The sequence below is a fragment of the Rhamphochromis sp. 'chilingali' genome (assembly GCF_963969265.1).
Source record: "Rhamphochromis sp. 'chilingali' genome assembly, chromosome: 19".
NCBI lineage: Eukaryota > Metazoa > Chordata > Actinopteri > Cichliformes > Cichlidae > Rhamphochromis > Rhamphochromis sp. 'chilingali'.
Genome location: NC_137946.1, coordinates 18,174,917 through 18,196,189, shown reverse-complemented (window position 1 = coordinate 18,196,189; position 21,273 = coordinate 18,174,917). Strand labels below are relative to the sequence as shown.

Genomic DNA, 21,273 nt, shown 5'->3' with positions numbered 1-21,273 from the left:
ATCTTGAAGCACACCAAAGTACTCATGATGTATATAAGCAACAGTTTATTTGGGGAAAAAACAAAAGAGCACAACCAAAGTGTTAATGAAGCAGTGCACAGTAAAAAGGGTGGTGATCCTGGGTTAAATTGTGTTTATATTTACAGCTCGTTGTTCACTTTCATTGGTGGTATAGATTCTAAATGATAAACCATAAAAAAAGGGTCAGTTACTGCTTGTATGTTTCATTTTCTCTTGCCTGCGTAAGAGTAAATAGCTAATAGATAGACATCAGGCTTAACTGCTGCCTAGCAACACCTCTGTCAAGTATCCAGTACTGGGAAATTGGTGCGATGCCCTTTGTTGTCCATATATGCCTCTCTGGACATGTACTATAAATGTTGGGAGTCCAAATAATATTGCATGGTTCCTCTGAAGTTAAAATCGGCTCCAGCAGCCTGTGCTTGATGAATCAAGTGGGTGCCTTTCAAAGCTGAAGTCTTCTCACTCCACATCAGCACTTTGTCCTCCACCTTTGAACAGTTCTTACTAAGTTCATTAAGAAAAGTAATATATGCTTCTCCTACTCTCTGCTGGAGAATCATAAGAGCCCCTGATGGTTGAATGGTTGATTTTTAATCAAGGACCTCCTCTTTAACATTGAACAGGTTGGGTAATGTTTCTACTGGCTGCCTTCAGCAAATCAAATCTGTCTAACCTGAAGTTTTGTTTTAAACCAGTACAATTATATTCTTCCCTAAACGCTAGTTCCACAAAACTATAATAACAAGACTCAAAATAAACTAGACTCATATTTACAGTGACTGAATCACAGTGTCTGATTGTTTGCTGGTATTTTCTTCCCATCCCAGTCTACGATGGCCCAGTTTCAGAACTTCAGATCATCTCAACCAGCCGGCATCTTCTCTGCAGATCAGCAGCCAATCAGCGGGCCAGCTCAGCCTGCTGCAAAAGTTTTCCCTGCTCCGCCTCACCGCCATCATGGAGAAATACTCGATGTCCAACAAACACGGCTGGACGTGGTGGGCGTGCATTACAATCACTGCACAATTTCAAGTCTACGTTTGTCTTTCAGTCATTCATTTATTATAAAACTAGACATTCACAACCTGTCAAACATACACGCAAAGTATCTCAAACTGTTTTATACATTTCTTTATCAAACCTCTTTCTTCATCTCCCCGTCTTTTTTTCCTCAAATATAAAAAATATAAACCATCTTTTTGGTTTTTCCTTATGTGGTCCAGGTTAGCAAGGTACAGTATGTTCTATACGCGTGACACTTTTTGCAGTGGTTATTTTTACTGCTTCCATTAACTCTGCAGAAGAGCTGAAACAGCAGGACCATATGGCCAACCATCAGCTTCATTTGGTTTCAAAACATGCATGCAGTTGGGCTCGTGCATGCCGCAGTGTTTGAACAAACTGGCTTTAGGTTGTCACCCCCACACACTTTCATCAGTTGATTATGCTCTCGAAACGCAAGCTTTGACTTGTTTACGGTGACCTTTGTTTACTCCTGTCAACCGGCATTTAAATAAAGAGAAGATAATCAAAGTATGTGCCACTTTTTCTGCCACACACTTAATTCTCTCTATTGCTTTCAGGTCTGTGCCAAAGTTTATGAAGCGCATGAAGGTGCCAGACTACAAAGAGAAGAGTGTGTTCGGGGTTCCCCTCATTGTCCATGTCCAGCGCTGTGGTTTTCCACTCCCCTTGTGTTTACAGCAAGCCCTCAGCCACCTCAGAACACATTGTCTGGACCAGGTTAGAATCAATAAAACTTTGTCCTTCTTAAAGCGCTACTGAAGGCGTGAATAAGCCGATAAACAGTTAATGCCCTGCCTGTCTCTTTCCCGTGACTGTCCCTTCCCTTCTGGTCTTCTTCTCTTAGGTTGGATTGTTCAGGAAGTCCGGCGTGAAGTCTCGTATTCAGGCGTTGAGGCAGCAGTGCGAGTTGTCTCCTGACTGTGTGAACTATGAAGACCAATCAGCTTACGATGTTGCCGACATGGTCAAACAGTTCTTCAGAGACCTGCCTGAACCTCTCCTCACAAGCAAGCTAGGAGAAACCTTCCTGCATATTTATCAGTGTAAGCCACCTCAGAGGCACACCTGCAGTCATTTGCATGTGACTGTAAATAGCTTTAATGGTTTAGTTGGCCTTAGTAAACAGGCAAACACAGTATATGTGATCTGTTTGTTCTTCTAATCAAAAATTAAAATCACATTTTAATTTCTGAACCAGTAAAAAACTGCTTCAATCTTTAATCAACGATATGCTATAAAACAACGTTGTTAATTGTATCCAAAATCATAAATCATATTCAGTCAAATATTGAAAACAGTATTTGCTATATAATGAAGAATTTCTATTGTTTAAAACCTTAACCACATTGTTTATTTGACCCATCACTCCTCCTCACGTCCATATTTTTCTTCAGATGTCCCAAAGGAGCAGAGACTGCAGGCCGTCCGAGCGGCCATCTTGTTAATGCCAGACGAAAACAGGGAGGTTCTGCAGACGCTGCTCTACTTCCTGCGTGACGTTACATCAATGGTGGAGGAGAACCAGATGACACCCATGAACCTGGCTGTTTGTCTGGGGCCGTCGCTCTTCCACCTCAGCATACTGAAGAGCGAAGCCTTATCACCAAGGTGCGCATATGGGATGATGAACACGCTGATTCTTGCATAAAAAACGTAGAAGCTGATGAAAGTGAAATTAATAACTCGTATTTGCCTTAAACATTTGATTACATTTAATTACACTGTTTTAATTGTTTTTAGTTCTCCATAAATTCCACAAATTTACTCCTTTTGCTAAAATCTGATGCCACACAACACTAGTCTTTACAAATATTTCCTTGCATATAAAAATATCGCTCAAATTTCTCTTTTTAACTTTTGGATATTGGTAACTGATTTTATGCTTTGTTAATTGAGCAAATCTAAATACTACTAAACATTTGACTATTACAGTCATCAGTTAACAAAAGAAGGATTCAGTTGGTTCTCAGTTTTGTTCACAGTTATGGATTATTCTGAGCAGTGTAAAAATGTCAGTGTAAACGAAGATTGTAATTATGTGTCAGTACATTTAGAAAATCAACAATCATGGTAAAAAAGAAGATACGTCCCATTTCAGTTATAAGGTTTCATGTTTGAGGATAAAATTCAATAGTACTTGGTCCTTACCAGGTGTTAAAATTAGATGTTTAAAACTTCAGGTGTGTCATTATTTATTTATTAAAATTGAAGAAAAAGTGCAGACACACTGTGAAAAGAGAAGTACACATTTATTTCTTCCTCCATAGAAAATAATGGGGTAAGTAGCAGCAAGGTTCTGCTAATCAAACGGTGTAACCACCCTTATAAAGATTGTTTGTCGTGCTACCACTCTGATTCTCCTTCCTTGTTGTAATGTTTGCTATAATTTGCATGAAGATCATTTGTATGTTAGGGATCTGGACTTAATTCTGTCCATTAATGACTCCGTATATATCACCTGTTGTACAGTTCTGTATATTTAGGGCCCGAGCACTGATAGTGCGAAGGCCCTATTGTAATTGCTCTGTTTATTATTATTATTATTATTATTATTATTATTATTATTTCGGCAAATGAATTGGCCGTTTGAGGGCCTAAACATGCTCGAAAACTCATGAAATTTTGCACACGCGTCAGGTCTGGTGAAAATTTACGTATTTTAATGTTCTCAGACATGGCCAGGGAAAATTAGCTCAGTAGCGCCACCTAGAAAAATGAAAAACGCGAGCCCCCGGTATGGGTATGGCCTACAAGTTTGAAAGTCGGTACACCTATATAATGTTCAGAGTCGAACAAAAAAGTCTATTATGGCAATGTCCTAAACCCAACAGGAAGTCCGCCATTTTGGATTGAAGGTGACATTTTGGCTCTGATTTTACCATTTCCATGCCTCGAACTTTGACGAACTCCTCCTTGGGGTTTGATTTCATAACCTTCATATTTGGTCAGTGCCAACTACACCCTTGTGCCATGTTAAATTGCGGAGCTTTTGAGTTTTCACAATACTATGAGGCCGTGGCGCCATGGCGAATTTCGATGACTCGCCATGAAAATCTTATTGCCTCTCATTTTGTCATACATTTTCTGACCTTGACCAAAGTGAACACATATGATAAGACTCCACCCCTGAACATATTTCAACTGCCATATTTGACACCAGGGACAGCGCCACCTAGTGGGAACAGGAAATGTCATGTTTTACACTTTGGGGTACAGTATAGTGATGGGTGACACCTGCAGCCTCAAATTTCTCCAGGAAAGGCGTAAGGAGTTGGTCTTGGGTTACAGTGAAAACTGTGACTTTTCGCAAAAGGGTGTGACCCCAGCAGCATGGCGAACTTTGATGTCACGCCATGAAGAAACAAATTAGTATAACTCAATGAAATCCAGTCTGTTCAGTACCAGACTTTACAGGCATGATGTCAGACCCGCCCTGAACAGATTGATGTGCCCATTGTCGGGAATACGTACAGCGCCACCTAGTGGCAACAGGAAATGTCATGGCTTTAATTTTGTTGTACTGATTTTCACAGGTTCATCGTGGCCACCTCAAAAGCGGTGAATATCAACATCAGTCGCTCGTGATGTTTCAGTGCAAAAATTGTGACTTTAAACTGAACGGCGCACCCTGGTGGCAACGCTGTTCACCATGAAAAATGAAGTGGCTTTTGAGGGTCTTGGCAAGTTTATAGAGGCTTGAAATTTGGCACACACCTCCAATGTGATGAAGGCTTTGTTGTCATGTGATCATTTTCATTGAATATCCCAAAATGGCTCCACAGCGCCCCCTACAAAATTTCAAAACCACAGCCCCAGCTCTGTGTTTTATGTATGAATCTGAAACCTGGTAGGCTTATAGGAGATATCAAGATGTACAAAAAAGTCTCTTGGAGCAATATCCCAAATCCAACAGGAAGTCAGCCATTTTAAAATTAATGTGCAATTTTGGCAACATTTTCCCCTCTTTTCAGGCACCGTGCTTTGACGTACTCCTCCAAGGGATTTCATCAGATTGATGCAATCTCCTGTGTGTGGAATCTAAAGACCTTTGTGATGTTAAATTGCGAAGCTTTTTACATTCAGGGAAACGGGGTGGTCATGGCGGCACGTAGAGTTTCAGTCACTCGCCAAAAAGCACAAATCTGCTGTCACTCAAAAACACAATGTCCAATGTCTCCCAAAGCTCATAGGCGTGATGAGACTCGAGCTCGGAAATGTTTGTTATGTCATTTGTACATAATGGTTAGAGCGCCACCTAGTGGAATGACTAACTAATCACGAATGAATGAGTTGAAATGTTAGCTGGTGGTTAAATGCATGAATTCCATCAATGTGACATCAGATCGGACGTGCTGGTTTTAGGTGTTGGGCGTGGCTCGACGCGCCGGGGGTGCGAGGGCCCTCATAACGCTGCTTGCAGCTTTAATCAATAATAATTTGTGTTCCTCAAGGTCAATTCAGAGGAAGTACACTACAGGCCAACCCGATCAGAAAGACCTCAGCGAGAACCTGGCTGCCACTCAGGGCCTGGCACACATGATCACCGAGTGCCAACGTCTGTTTCAGGTCAGGATCAAATACGCCACTATTTATTTCTGTTCACAAAGAAATAATACACGACTCTATCTTTATGTAAGACACTGACAAACAAACATGAAGCTGACTGATGTTTGCCCTGCTGCGTGGTTAGTAGCCAAGGCCACGTTATAATTGCATTTAATGAGCTCATTTCTAAAACTGTAGCTCATCATTACTTTGAGGCTGTCAGCGTGTACAGTATGCTGCTGCTTTCAGGGAGAAAGACAAACAGATTTGATTACTATGCATGCGGTTTGAAGGGTTTTCATACAGGACTGAATGATTAGCTCTTCTTAACCCACAGAGGACTGCAGAATTCCTCCAACACAGGGAAATGACCAGTGAGGTTATGTTTAGAAGATAATGGATATTAAAACGTTTTACCAAACTGACAGGAGCTGCTGTAATACACTATTAAACTTATAACTACAGTTCATTTTCCTCTGTAAAAGTTTTTGTATTTAGCTGAAGTGGTGCTGTGTGATCTGATTCACTTTCTCTGGCTGTTCCACAGATCCCAGAGGAAATGGTGACCCAGTCCCACAACTCCTACATGGAAGCTGAGCTGATGGTGCCCCCGCTGGACGAGCTTTGCAAAGCTCACGAGGAGGAAGTGGATGTGGACGAGGAAGAAGAAGATGAGGAAGGATCCTATCATGCACACCTAGAAAGGCTGATCCAGAACCTGCTGAAAGAGGCCAAAGATAAGAGCAAAGGCTGGGTGTCTCGCTCAACTACTGACCATACAGAACTGTCATTTAAAAAGGTATGTGTGGCTACTGAATCTCTAGAATAATGGATGGATATTGGGAGGGTTTGGAAGAAACTGGATGCAGAGCAAGGACCACAGTCATACAGGCATAGAAGCTGTCAGTAACGCCCAGTAACACTCAATTGCTGGGGAAAAGTGTATGTTGCACAACCAGTTGGCTAGTGGTTGTGACTGAGAGGATCCTGGCAATTGCAGCAGTGAAATTTCTGCAAACACTTGCAAACTACTTGCTCGATGATGATGCAAACTACAAATGTTGGAAAGCTGAATCTTTTGGAATGAGGCCATTTCCAGTTTAAGATGCACTTTTTCAAGTTTTACTACAACGTGAAGAGATGGTAAACTGTTTGCAGAGTCAGCATCTTCCATACAAATACTGATCACTGTAGTTTGCTAGTAACAAAAGTTTTTTGGGGGGGGGGGTTTGACCATCTCTATATTTGCATGTGATTTAAACCTAGCTACAGCCAGCAGCCACTTGCCAACTAATTAGAAAATGCATATTTTTCTTTAGCAACAGAACGTTGCTCAGGTTTTTTCTGACTAGTCTCTTGACCTCTGTGACTTCGGCTTGAAGTGGAAATCAGAAAAATATTGTTCTTATTCATGTCTGTGCAAGCAGATTATCAGAAACATATACTGATTACATCTACATCTAACCACTTAGTCTGGTCTAGGAAAATCAAATCTATAAAGTTTCTAGTATTGCCCTTGAGATACACCTTTACATAATATTTCGCTCTTCCAATGTGTTTCTCTCTAAGGTAGGAGACGGTAACCCTCTGAGGAGGTGGAGAGTGTGTGTCGAGGTGTCGGCAGCTCCCGCTGAGGTGCTGCATCGGCTGCTGAGAGAACGCCCGCTGTGGGAGACTGAATTACAGCAGGAGAAGATTCTGGAGACGCTGGACAAACAGACGGATGTGTACCTGTACTCCTGCTGCAACATGCCACCTCAACCCACCTGTGAATATGTGGTACTAAGGTCAGGGAAACTAAATTTCGTTTGCATTTTCTTTTTGCAATCGGTGTTCTCCCTCACATAAAGACTGACGTGTTGAATGAAAAGATTAAGCAGAAAGAGCAACAGTATGTCTGTTTAAACAGGGCTTTACATACAGGAGAATTTTTAAAATACCACACTGGGTAAAAAGAAGAGCTGTGACAAGCGGCTGATTAGTTGTTGGAAAGAAAATTGATATGTTCTCCAACTCCTACAAATGTAATGGGGGCAGGTTCTTCATATGTGACAGTTTGCAGCTTTTATTCTTGGCAAGACGAGACATTTATTATTTAATAATATGAACATTTTGATTGCCTGTTTCAAAAATGTAATCGCCCGAGAATTTACATGAAATTGTTCCTGAAAATAAACCATTGATAGTTGAAGCCCTAATAAGAAAGAATACCTCAAATTGACTCCTTGCTTGTGTCCTTTAGATCATGGCGTACAGACCTCTGTAAAGGCTCCTCTGCGCTTGTTAGTGTGTCTGTCGATCATGAAGACAGCCCACCGATAGGATCAGTGAGGGGGGTTGTGCTGGAGTCACAGTACCTCTTAGAGCCCTGTGGGACGGGGAGGACCAGACTCACCCATATCTGCAGAGTGGACCTCAGGTGTGGATGCACCTCCAGGGTTTTTAAAGTCTTATGTTTCAACCTCGTCTGCAGTCGCTAATGAGTGTGTTTCTTGTTACAGGGGAAGATCTCCAGAATGGTACAACAAGGCATTTGGTCACCTATGTGTTAACGAAGCCCAGAGGATCCGCTCTTCTTTTCTCCCCGTTGACCAGACAAGCCCTGAGGCCAAGCTCTGAACCCCAGAAATTAAGCTTTGTCTTGGGTCACACTGCCAAAGCAGCTGAGCCTGAGAACCAGTGACCCAGGAGGATAATCACCCAGGCAGTGGACTTCAGCCTTTTCACGGTGCTGAGGCATAGGAAGCTTTACTGTACCACACACAGACACACACACTGAAGGAAAGAGTATTTGTGTCATTTTATCAGGTGTCTTTAAACAACATATCACTACTTATTTTTATCATAAATCATTATTTTCCAAGCCTTTAAAAAACACAGATTCAGTGTTTGTTTCCAGTAAAGTAATTTAGTGATTTGACACCAGGTCTCATGTATCCATGTAGATTATTGGAACTACATTATTATATTATTATATTTCTCTGATTTAATCTTCCAAATCTTCCAGTGACGAGGTAAGGAAGCCAGCACCAGCAGGTATGATCATGACGATGCTGCTGCAGTGGTTGGGTTAGTGTTTAACCTTCACCTGATCACTTTCATGGTTACTGTAACAGAGTACCTAACAGAAATGTACACCGAAGTTAAATATAAGTTATATTAGAACATATAATATAAATTATATGAATATAAATACAACAGATATTAATTATCTTAACTAATTTTACATGACCTGCCTGACAAATATACATGACAAATTTGATCAAAGCATTTCACAATGTTTTCTATTAATAGAAAATAGATAATGTTACTTCTATTCTGATTCCATTGTAGAGTATTTATATAAAAAAAACAATCACACAGCATTGATAGTATGTGATGATCTTCAAATCTAAACTAATAATACACTCGTGCAAACCTCCATGACATGCAGGTTTGCTCCTTTATTAATTAATACACATGTAGTTATTAAATGAAAAACTACACATACTGTAAAAATGCAAAGAAAACATCTGTGCTCTAAAAATACCAAGACCAGCACATAGTTACGTGTCAGCACTGTGTTGTGAAAGCTGCACTAGTTTCAGGTGAAATGACTTTCACAAGGATCTGAATCACATAAAGGGAAAACACTCATCGGGTCCGTGAACGTGCTCAGCATACATTTTGTGGAGATTACTGTTTATTTTGTTCTCTATTGTCACTATTTACAGTGTTATCTAAATGAAATGCCATTTTAAAGTTATTGTTGTCATTACCTTTCTGTATATTGTGTCACTGTTGCTTGTTTTGTTTGTTTTTTTTGCTCTCATATTATACAATGTCTAAGACATGTGACCATTGCTCTGCTTCTGGGAAGCATGTTTGAAATGTTTGCGAGTGTGCACGGTGATGCCTGTGTATCTGCATTCTGAATATATGTACAGGCTGTACTGTAAATATCTGCAATGCTTTCTGTGCCAGCAGATCAAACACCATAGTTTTTCAGGGTCTTCCTATCATATTGATATATGCTGAAATGTGAACCTTCCATATATTATCCTACTAAAGCAATAGCAGACTAAAGCTTTGTGGCTCTTATTGTTTCAGCTGTAGGCGGCGCTGCTACGGTGTTACTATGATAGGCTATAATATTTTTACAGTGCTGGCATAATCCCGCGCGGATGCCTTTCGCTGGGGAACAGTGTGACGCGTGTGTGTCTAGATGTGTGTATGTGAGCGATAATAAGACAGACAATGAGTGAGAGTCTTTGACGTGAACCCTCAGCCGTGTGTGATGAGGCTTCAAACCTAGCTGGGTAGGCCTGGTTGATTTATGCTTGACTATTTCTGATAAAGTGACAGAAAACAGAACCGTGGTTACTGAACATGAGAATAAAAATATCAAATGTCAACAAAAATGAAATGTCGTCTTCAGTTTTTCTGTCTCTGATTTGTGTAAATTATTCAGTAAATTCAAGAATATCAGGTGTTATATATCCTCATGTCCACTGAGGGGTGCTGTTGCCCCTGAGGAGTCTGAATGAATCTGGAAAGTATGCCATGGAAAGTATTTTTAGATAACTGAGTTAATGAAGAGTCATCACAGCATCAGGGGGGGCATCCCTGAGGACTTTTTCACTCTTCTCTCCTTGAGTCATTTCAACTAATGGATGGGAACTAAAACTCCGATGCTCAGATCAATACTCCATCACATTTACCTACTTAGCCATGTTAGATGGGGACTCTCGCAGAGGGCAGCGAAGGTGTTTGAACACAGACTGCTGCTCCTCTCAGCTCCCCTGTCTGTTATTCTTGTGACAACACAGAAACACTACTTTAACTTCTACCTCATTTAACATGTCAGTGGTTTTATCAGGAAAGTAGGGCATGCAGTAACATCCCCTGCATGTCAATGATCCTCTGCGCTGTGGGTGTGCTTCAGCTACACTACTCCATGGGCGCTGACAAATGAGAAACACCATGTTGCAAATTACACTATGAAAAAAAAAATGTTACTGAATCAATAGTTTTCCCATGAATCCTTTTTCTTTTGTTTTTTTCTTGGAGCCGCAGAGGTCTAAGCAATAAATGAAGCCATGGTCTGTGTAACAGAAAACTGATGTGACATGATGGCCTTCAATATGTGCAGAAAAATACAGAGGGATTTAAAACAGCATCAATATTTTTCTCACACAGGATGACCCTGCAAAATGATTAGAGAGGGGGGGGACCTCTTCTGGAGGGAACAGGAAGTCCAGCTGCTGCACCATCACTCTAAATAATCTGGTATGTAGGGCACCGTTTTGTCATGTTTAAATTTACTTTGTGTTCATTTGCAGAGGTTTTAAACATGAGGAGATCGCGAGGCCGAAGAAGACGAGCAGGAGTACAAGCAGTGTGAGCTGGAGGCTTATTTTATCATGTCAAATTACTTTTTAATGCAATTGCCCATGTCATCTTTCCACATTCTGCATTTCTACTTTGTTAGTCATGTGTGTCTGTATGAGACAGTAACAATCAGTCTAAATCAATAAAGGCTCGTGCTTAAAAAGTCTTTGTTAAAATTCAGTTCATTATTTATTGACTTGATATAGTTTAGTTATCTAACATGTTCCAGTATGCACAGTATTCAGTTTAACAGCATTTGTTTTGTGATGTCTAAATACATTCAAGTCCTTATGTGCTTTATTGTACTTTCTTCTCAGAATCCTTCTGAGGACTTTTTGAAAACTTGACAATATATAATAGAGTTCCAGAGTTGTTGACAGACGTATTTGTGATAGATACACTTCAAAGCCAACTGGGGCTTTTCTTCTTTGCTTTTACTCACTTTGTGTTCTGGCCTCTGTCACAAATACAAGAGTTACTGCAGTTGGCCAGTTGTAATGCATTCTTTCTTATATAACTGTCATATTATATATGAAGTTACATATTAAGTCAGGTGACAAAAATGAATCAGTTATAGATGAGACTGAGGTAATGAGAAGACTGGAGAAGGCCTGGATGTACCATAATTTTCAAAAGATGAGATAAAATCGAGGTCACTATATTTGGGCCTAAAAATCTTAGAAACCAGATATGTTCTCTGGATGGCAATTACTTGGTCTCCAGCAGCACTGTGAGGAATCTTGGAGCCATTTTTGACCAGGATATGATACAATATAAGCATATTTAATACATATGCAGGACTGCTTTCTTACAATATCTATAAAGAAGCATCCTGTCTCAGACGGATGCTGAAAAACTAATTGTTTATGCATTTGTTATTTCTAGGTTGGGTTATTTTAACTCATTATTATCATGTTCTTCTAAAAGTTCCCAGAAAAGCTGTCAGTTGATACAAAATGCTGCAGAGAGAGTACTGACAGGAGATTATTCCATATTAGGGGCTCCCTGTTATATCCATAATCAAATTTAACCTCCTAAGACCTGAACTCTTCCACGGCATGCATTTTTAATTTCAAACAAAGGATTACAAGATTTTTGTTTTTTACCTAATTTTTGTTTCTAAGAATGATGAGAGCCACATATGAGGATATTCATTTAAAATTTTGATAAAACAGTAGCAGTATAATGTCCTCGTAAGTGGATATCAGGCCCTTGTAGAGCAAAATTGAGTATTTTGGTCTAAATAACCCAAAATGTGATGTCCACATATGTGGACCCCAGGTCCCAGGAGGTTAAACCTCTTCCCCTGACATACAAGGTCTTGAATAATCAGGCCCCATTTTATTTTAAAGACCTCATAGTACCACATCACCTCAGTTTACTTCCCACCTTCCTGACCCTGGTTCTGCTGGAGGTTTCATCCTGTTGTAAGGGTGCTGGCTCATATGGAGCCATCTGATTGTTGGGATGTTCTCCAGAATCCGGGAGGATCTATACCTTCCATTATAAGGGGCCTTGAGCCTTGAGGCAACTGTTATTGTGATTTGGTGCTATATAAATAAACCTGAATTGAACTGAATCAAATCTCTGAAATGGTGTCATAAAATATTTTTCACACTGAAGAACTCAGTTTGCAGGGATGAACTTTTAGAACTTTGTTGCTGCTTATCTGCACCATGTTCACATTATGAAAAATGCAAGACAGACAGACAATGAAAACATATGCATGTCCTCTGAGACCGGCTAATCTAATGTCTCTTTCCAGACATCCACGATAAGGTCATTAATGAATAAATTATCCAACAAATGAATCATTGATGAGACCATGTTGGCAGTTCTGTGTAGTATCCTCAATTACATGTTCAAATTGTTCCATACAACTAAAGCTTCATTTAATGAAATGAAGTGTGCTGTAAGTAATACATACAAGGGAGGCATTGTGCCATAAGAGAAAGTGTTTTTTCTGCATTTCCAAATTAACTGTTCGTGTTGCTTACCTATACATCTAATGTACAAATGAAGTATCAGTGTTTTTGTGACTTACACAGAAAAGCAAAGCAGAGTAGATAACATATACATTTTAGCCAATGCTATGCAGCACACTTTTATCCAAGTTGCCTGAGTGAAATCTGAGTGAATGACCAAGCCGGCCACATTCAGAATGATCTGGCTGAATTGTAATGGCACCTGATCGAGCTCCATTTCATTGGAGTAATGGCTGACATTTCGAGTGGTTATAGGAGTGAAAGTGCAACTAATAGCTCAAATGATGGCTTCACTCCATTTACGCATTCAGAGAACCGTACGAGTCATCCAAGCAAGCGCAATTTCAGGAATCAGGTACAGGAACAGCTAATAGAAATCCAGTCATTAATAACATCTGTTTCTGGCAACTTAGTATGTTATTAAAATAAGTCTAATGGGTGTTACACTGTAAAAGTCAAACCCTCTTCGAGATTTAGTCCCACAGTGCATCTGTCTCAGGGGCAGCCATTACTTGTGAATAAAGTAAAGGTCGTTTGAGGGATTATGGTTTATGTGAAAGTGTCCAGAATCCTCAGTGAATATTCTCATACACACAAAAGCAAAAAAGGCTAGGCAAAACAAGTTTGACTTTCTTCTGCATCTGCACATAAATTTATGCACAGCCAAAAGCAAAGTTTTGGCATGACTGCTCTGTTATATGACCCTCCACAGATGATTAACTCTGTTTACATTCAAAAGCAGCATCTATACATACACTATTATAAATGATAAACACTTACAGTTAAACTTAAAAACACTGACATTTACAACGAACATATTTGAATTTAGAAAATGAGTCACATCTTCTGCAGAATGTAGTTAAATGTGTGTTACTGCATGGCAGGAGTCTGTGGGAAATGTTATCAGAGCAGTGCCAAGTGCACAGCACAGTCAGGTTTTGCTACACTTGCAGCTGCAATCCAGGCCTAGTTTTTGCTATATGCAGAGGCGTGCCTGCATGTCTTTAAAATGTTTTTATATTGCATTGGTAATTGTAGGCTGGACCTTCACTAAGCTGCCAGTAAAAGGTTGTTGGTGCAGCACAACCTGTGAACACAACTAACTCTCACACTTAACACTGATCAATAAGAATTTTGTCTCCGTTTGCACAAAATAATCGAAACTCTGATTTTCGTCTCGATGCATTCTCAATCATCCAGGTAAGTAAATCTCCAAAAGTTGATTCTGTTCATCTTGACGTAGCGTTTCTCCCACTGAAAACCCTACGTCCATATGAACAGAATCAACTTTTGGAAACTCTGATTTTCACTTCTGGAGTACATCCGGCTTTCTTAAATATTTCCATCTGCCTAATTTCCAGTACAGTCACTAAGAAAAGTGAACCCACTGTTCAACAAGTTAAGCTCTTAAGTACAATTCCCAATATCCCACTGCCTCTAAAGCTCACACCAGCGTGGAGTAAAAACTCAATATTCTTTTAGGTTAAGAGTTAATTATCCCACAGTAAATCCTGGTGTTCTGCTTCACCATTAATTCAGCCTGATTTTTATGGAAATCTTGAGATCTGGAGTTTTTTTTTTAAAGTTCTGAGGATGTGAGCCATGCAGAGCCTTCATTTTCATGTCCCTCTTCTGTGGAGCCAGCTCCCTGCTTGGATTTACTTTTAAGATTAGACTCAAAACTTTCCTTTCTGACAAAGCTTATAGTTAAGGCTGGATATGATGACTCCGAACCCTTGGTTACAATGCTGTAGGATCAAACTGCTGGGAAGGCTTCCAATGATGCACTGACTCTTTCTTCTTCACTCATCTTATTCCACTCCTCGCGTGTTTCCACCAATGACTGTATTTACTAATTTGCAACTATAAAACTATGGCTCTCTCTCTCCCATAGTTTGCCTTTCGTCCCATCTCACTTTGCTCTCTTCATTTCCCATCATTTCCTGTTTCTTCCTGTCAGAAGGGAGGTTTTCCTTCCCACTGTCACCAAGTGTTTGCTCATAGAAGGTTGCTTGATTGTTGTATTTTTCTGATATTGTAGGATCTTTATCTTATAATATAAAGGGTCTTGAAACAACTATTGGCTGTAAATTGGCAGGAGATTAAAAAAAAGAAATTTTATTGAATTTAATCCTTTGACAAATTCTTGTTAAGACTATGATGAAGAGTTATGCAATATTGAATACATTTTTTATGTTTTTGATGATCTGTGTACCTAAGCTTTTCTATAAAAATTGAAGAGTTTTTTGTCTCAAGCAATAGCTGAGGAGCTCCATGTCCCAGTAACCCAGAGACTTTTCCAAAGAGCTACTTCCCGTTTGCAAACAAGAAAGTGAGTGGTTTCATAAATTATGGCCTGTCATCATACAGATCATGAAAATGACAAATAATGCCATAGCTGACAGTTAAAAATATATGATATTGGAATATTTTGTTACTCTCCATTAGGTATTCTTTGTATTTAAAATTTTCTTGAACTAAAACATTATCACACTGCACACGTATGAGTTCATCCAGGCAGCGCATGGAAGGGAATCATAAGAGCAAAGATGGTCTTATCTTCTTAAGCCACAGAGGAGCATGTAATCCTTAAAACAATACAATGACCAATAGTCTAGTTATTAGATTTTAACAGGCTGGCTTTTTCCTCTATGTGTGCTTTTTCCTTCAGCCCAATATAAAAGTGATTTAAAAAAAAAAAAAATGCTTAACCTATGATAAGCTACCCTGTGGTGTCTTTTGTGAATCACCTTCTCAATTCTGAAAGTATTTATCCTCAAGATTGCAGAGTATCCAAGTAAAGGAGCTGATCAGAAAATCTCATTTAATATCAGAATGTGTTTTAGCCTACAGACTTTATTTTATTGCACATAATTTGTTATAGCAGGAAAAGCACAGGTATTATTGATAACATCAAAAATAACTGCACACTAAGTGCTTTGTTAGTTTCAAGGTCCTCGCATTGAGGAGAAATGTCCTTCACCTAGATTTAATCTATTGATCTATTCCTTCATGTGCACAATAAGTTTTAGAAAAATAGGCATGACAAATGGACAGTAATTGCACTATGAGGGGACCAGTGTAAAGATGACTGTACTTTTGTAAGGAAATCTTTCACGATTATCATTGTAGTACTGCTTATTCAAGCATTTCTAAAAAAAATAAAATAAAACAACTTTTTTTTAAATCAGAAGAGGAAAGTTTGTAATGCTTGTGAACATTTTTCCTTCACGTGGGAGAAAAAGATAGTTGGCCGATTCACAGAAATCGAATTGAAAATCTCAGAGTTGCAGTGTTGTGCCACCTCTGCAATCAGTGTTTTTTTCCCCATTTCCCACCTCTGTCATGGTCTCCTTTACACACACGCACAGGCACACACATTTATGGACATGTACTAAAACGAAAATGTGCAAGGCTATCTTGATAGTGACTCATATCTGTCTATGTCTATGGAAACAGGAAGTTATTACCTGTAACTATGTCACTGTCTGAGGTCATTCCTGTGCACATCAGCAAGTCTGCTTTTCAATTCTCCTAATAGCAGAGACAGAGACAGAGAAGCAGAACAGACAAAAGTAACATCTAAGTAATTCAATCTTGAACACTGACTCAATCTTTAATATAGACTCAAAGATCTGAATAGAACAGGAAGATTGCATAATATAAAACATGAAAAGAGAACCAAATAAAAACACAAAAATCATTTATCTACAGAAAGATCGCTGAACTGTCTGCACAGCCTGGATCGATAATGCATGTCACTAAATCTTATACTCACGTGAACTTAATTTACAGAAGCACTGATCCTGTCTGATTAATCAATACATGAAATTTTTTAATGCGGCCTTATATGTACTGAATTCAGCAGCTACTGAACCATCTCAGCATCATTATAAGCTGCCTGAAGTTTCCATGTACTCAATTTCTTATAGTTTGTCCAGAAGTATGCAGCAGAGGTCTCAGCTTTATCTGTAAATACACTAAACTTGCAAAAGGGGGCGTTTGCCTGTGCATCTCTTTAGTATTGCATATAAATATCTTCATCATCTAACATTTGATATGTAATAAAATGTAATTAATATGACCCCTCGAAAAGTGATATAGTGACTCCATGGTGTAGTGGTAACCACGACTGCTTGGCAAGTGGAAGGTTTCTGGTTCGTATTCACCTGGAGACACAAATCCCTTTTAAGGTTGTGTCAGGAAGAACATCTGGTGTAAAACTCTGCTAAAGCAAACGTGGAGTTCCCTGTCTTATGCGACTCCTTCTGATACCCTACCATTGAAAGCAGTTTTATCAGAAAATACATTTTAAAAACATAACTACTGAAAAAAGAAAGAAGGACTGTTGTCGTCTCAAGTAAGCTAAAAGACAAAGTGGTGAAGGACGTTGGGAAACCTTATTAATTAATGGTATTTATATAGCGCTTTACTAGTCCCTAAGGACCCCATATCCAGTCATTCACCCATTCACACACACGTGATGGCAAGCTACATAGTAGCCACAGCCACCCTGGGGCGCACTGACAGAGGCGAGGCTGCCGGACACTGGCGCCACCAGGCCCTCTGACCACCACCAGCAGGCAAATGGGTGAAGTGTCTTGCCTAAGGACACAACGACCAATGTCCAAGCCGGGGCTCGAACCGGCAACCTTCTGATTACAAGGCGAACTCCCAACTCTTGAGCCACAGTCGCCCCATAATGAGACTTGGTCTATCTGAATGTTACCTGACATGGATCGTATCTTGTGACTGGTGGTGCTGTGGCTTGAGTGGCTTCTCCTGACAAACAGGAAGTGGCATTTGGACGTTTGTGCCATCAGATTCTTGAACAGCTGACCTATTTTTGACAGTAATAATAATTGTTTTGCACATCAGGTCATCCTACATATTAAGCCAGCATATTAAGCTATAGCTCTTTTGCACACAACTCTGTTTCGAATCTCCATATTTTGTCTCTCTTTCTGTCTTCATTTATTTACTTGTACTATTTGTATTTATATGTTCTATTTCTATTGTATATATGGGGGTGGACAGCAAACAAAGAATTTCATTGCACAGAGAAATGCCTTTTCCCCTTGTGACACATGACAATAAACACTTTCATTTCATTTTCTAACTTATTTTTCATTTATATTTAATTAATTTTTCAATTTTTTTGTTTTGAAAATTTATAAAAAAAAATTATATTTTTTTGCAAAGTTTTTTATTTACTCTATTTTATTTTTCTCTTTCATTTTTTGCCCAAGTGGACTTTAGAGTCCTTTACATATAGAACAGATAACAAGCAGTGGCTCATACAGCCAGTAAAAACTGAAAATGTGGCATTACTTTCATGCAACTTTGTATAAATAATCACTTAGTTTTTGTCATCAACAATTTTTATTTATTTCATTTTAAACTTCAATAACAGAACTTAAGGATAACTACATAAATAAATAGTTTAAAAAACAAACAAAAACAACAACAACAACAACAACAACAACAAAAACACAACAACAAAAAAACCCCCAAAAAAACAAAAAACAAAGGAAAGTTATCCTATTCTTTCTTCGCACACCAATCCCCACACCACCACTCTGTCATTACTCTTCTATTCTTCAAGTTACAGAAAGCCAGCTTGTAAAGGGGGACCAAATACAATCATATTGATGCAATTTATAATAATCACTTATTTTAAAGACAAACAGCTGATAGTAGTTTCCTGTCAAACCAAATCTAGCTGCAACTATTATCAATCTAAGAATCATCCCTAACATTCAAACTGTATTGTCTCCTGTATGTGCTGATCAAACCTTCCCTGACAGACATCACCTCTTCTGCACTCTCTCTGCCTGATCTTCACTGAGTCCCAGTCCCCTCTGAAGCTCGAGCTCTCTGATCATCAGCCCACACAGGACGCTGGCACTACCTCCACACATCTCTACAAAGGTACACCGGAACAGAGAGGATAATAACTGCCCGCCTGCAAGTACTGCAGCTCTGCTGGAGGTGAGGGAAGGAAAGGCATGAGGTGGAGGACAGATGAGGGGGAGAGAGACTGAGAGAAAGAACGAAAGAGGGGAACAATGTTAATGCTTTTACCCAATCGCCAGCCAGATCCCGGTTAAGACCTCTCTTTCTCCCAAAGAAGTCTTTTGTGGAATCATGACAAAGCTGAAAAAGCAAGCCTTTGTCTGAAAACAAAGAGAAGTGTGTGCGCGTGTGTGTGAGAGAGAAAGAAAGAGAGCTTGCTATTGTAGTTGTATATCTGTGTGTGTGTGTGTGTGTGTGTGTGTGTGTGTGTGTGTGTGTGTGTGTGTGTGTGTGTGTGTGTGAACCCAAGTGTGTTCACATCCAAGAGCAAAATCACATGTATTGGCTTGAGAAATTGCTTCTCTTGAGTGTGGGGAAGTGAGTAACAGATACAACTGTTGTACGCAGTGTGCGTTTGTTGGAGTGTGTGTGTGTGCGCTTGTCTCCTTTTTGCTGAAGATTGGGTCGGGGGAGGGGTGTGTATGATGGCCTCTGTTCATCTGTAACATTCTTTAATGATTTCACACAGTGTGAAATACACTTGCGTGCACACACACACCATTACAAAATGCCCCTCCCACATCACCCCCAGCTCCCACTCCTGTCAACGGTCAGCATCTCAAGATATGAAGCAAGACATCCAAGAGACATCGCGTCCTCTGTGAAAACACACTCAGACATGCTCCAGAAGAGTAATGAATCAGCCTCTATAGCTGCCTTGTTAATGGAAATCCAACCCGGCAGATGTGGCCTTCTGGAAGAACACGTGGAGTGTAAAACAGGCTTATGTGTGCACACACAGGTGCCAGTAGCCACGGTCTGTTCAGCCACCAGAGGATAGTGTAGGTGTGTGAGTTATGTGTTTGTGAGACGCTGTGGCTGGACCTGTGAGTCACTGCTCAAAGAGACTCAAATGAGTGCATGACCTAAAAAACCTAAAAGGAATAAAATCCAGACGCGGTTAAGCAGCCGAGACATCGACTGAATTGATGGAAATGGTAACAATTTGCAAGAAGGGTACATAAACTGACACTTGAATTCATGCATTAAAAGCCATCCAGTCATGTAAAACATCATGAATTGTCATGAATTTACTTGAGCTAATAGCATCTCCAGCTTGCACTGACATCAAGCCTCATTAGATTTTCTAAAAAACTGATGAATAAAAGCAGTGGATGGATATATATATTAAACAAGAAAATGTGAAATAACTCAAAACATGTTTTATATTTTAGATTCTTCAAAACAGCCACCCTTTGCTTTGATTACTGCTTTCCACACTCTTGGCATTCCCTCTGTGAGCTTCATGAGGTAGTTACCTGACACGGCTTTCCAACCGTGTCGAAGGAGTTCCCAGAAATTCTGAGCACTTGTCTCCCCTTTTGCCTTCACTCTGCGGTCCATCTCATCCCGAAACCACCTCGACTGGGTTTAGGTCAGGAGTGTGGAGGCCAGGCAATCTGGTGCAGCACTCCATCACTCTCCTTAGTCAAATGGCCCTTACATAGCCTGGAGGTGTGTTTGTGGTCATTGTGCTGTTGAAATATAAATGATGGTTCAACTAAACGCAAACCAGATGAGATGGCATGTTGCTGCAGGATGCTGTGGTAGTCATGCTGCTTCAGTGTACCTTCAATTTTGAATCAATCCCCAACAGTGTCACCAGCAAACCACCCCCCACACCATCACACCTCCTCCTTCATGCATGTCGAGACCATCCGGTCACCTTTCCTGCGTTGCACAAAGATACGGTGGGTGGAACCAGAAATCTCAAATTTGGACTCATTGGACCAAAGCACAGATTTCCACTGGTCTAATGTCCATTCCTTGTGTTTCTTGGCCTAAACAAATCTCTTTTGCTTGTTGCTTTTCCTTAGTAGTGGTTTCTTAGCAGCTATTTGATCATAAAAACCTGATGCTATTTCTAAATGTCACCTGGTGTTGTTGTAGCCCTCTGCTTCAAGCTTCTTCATGTTGTACATGCCTTGGTATAACAAGCATTTTCTTTTTGAGTTACTGTTACTGCTTTCCTATCAGCTCAAAGCAGTCTGACCATTCTCCTCAGACTTCTGGCATAAACCCAGAGAGTTGCTGCTCACTGGATAATTTCTCTTTTTCCGACCATTCTCAATAAATGTTTTGAGGAAAATTCCAGTAGACGAGCGCTTTCTGAAATGCTCAAACCAGTCCTTTTGACACCACCAACCATGCCACATTCAAAGTGACTGAAATCACCTTTCTATCATTTGAACTGCAGCAGGTTATCCTGACCATGTCTACATGCCCAAATGCATTGATTTGCTGCCAT

At 39.9% G+C, this 21,273-nt stretch overlaps 1 protein-coding gene across 6 annotated transcripts in view; it reads left to right on the top strand.

The window, feature by feature from the left end:
* The window catches only part of stard13a (StAR related lipid transfer domain containing 13a), a gene marked incomplete at its 5' end in the record, with an annotated part of 53,612 nt that extends 43,886 nt beyond the window's left edge, over positions 1 to 9,726 (top strand). For all 6 annotated transcript variants that reach the window (XM_080866287.1, XM_080866290.1, XM_080866289.1 and 3 more), the window contains 9 exons: positions 852 to 1,022; positions 1,608 to 1,767; positions 1,895 to 2,093; positions 2,445 to 2,658; positions 5,502 to 5,616; positions 6,143 to 6,394; positions 7,165 to 7,382; positions 7,838 to 8,014; positions 8,097 to 9,726. In XM_080866287.1, coding sequence (XP_080722413.1) covers positions 852 to 1,022; positions 1,608 to 1,767; positions 1,895 to 2,093; positions 2,445 to 2,658; positions 5,502 to 5,616; positions 6,143 to 6,394; positions 7,165 to 7,382; positions 7,838 to 8,014; positions 8,097 to 8,214 — 1,624 coding nt within the window. In that variant the 3' untranslated portion in view covers positions 8,215 to 9,726. The remainder of the gene's footprint in view (positions 1 to 851; positions 1,023 to 1,607; positions 1,768 to 1,894; positions 2,094 to 2,444; positions 2,659 to 5,501; positions 5,617 to 6,142; positions 6,395 to 7,164; positions 7,383 to 7,837; positions 8,015 to 8,096) is intronic.
* Positions 9,727 to 21,273: the final 11,547 nt, after the last annotated feature.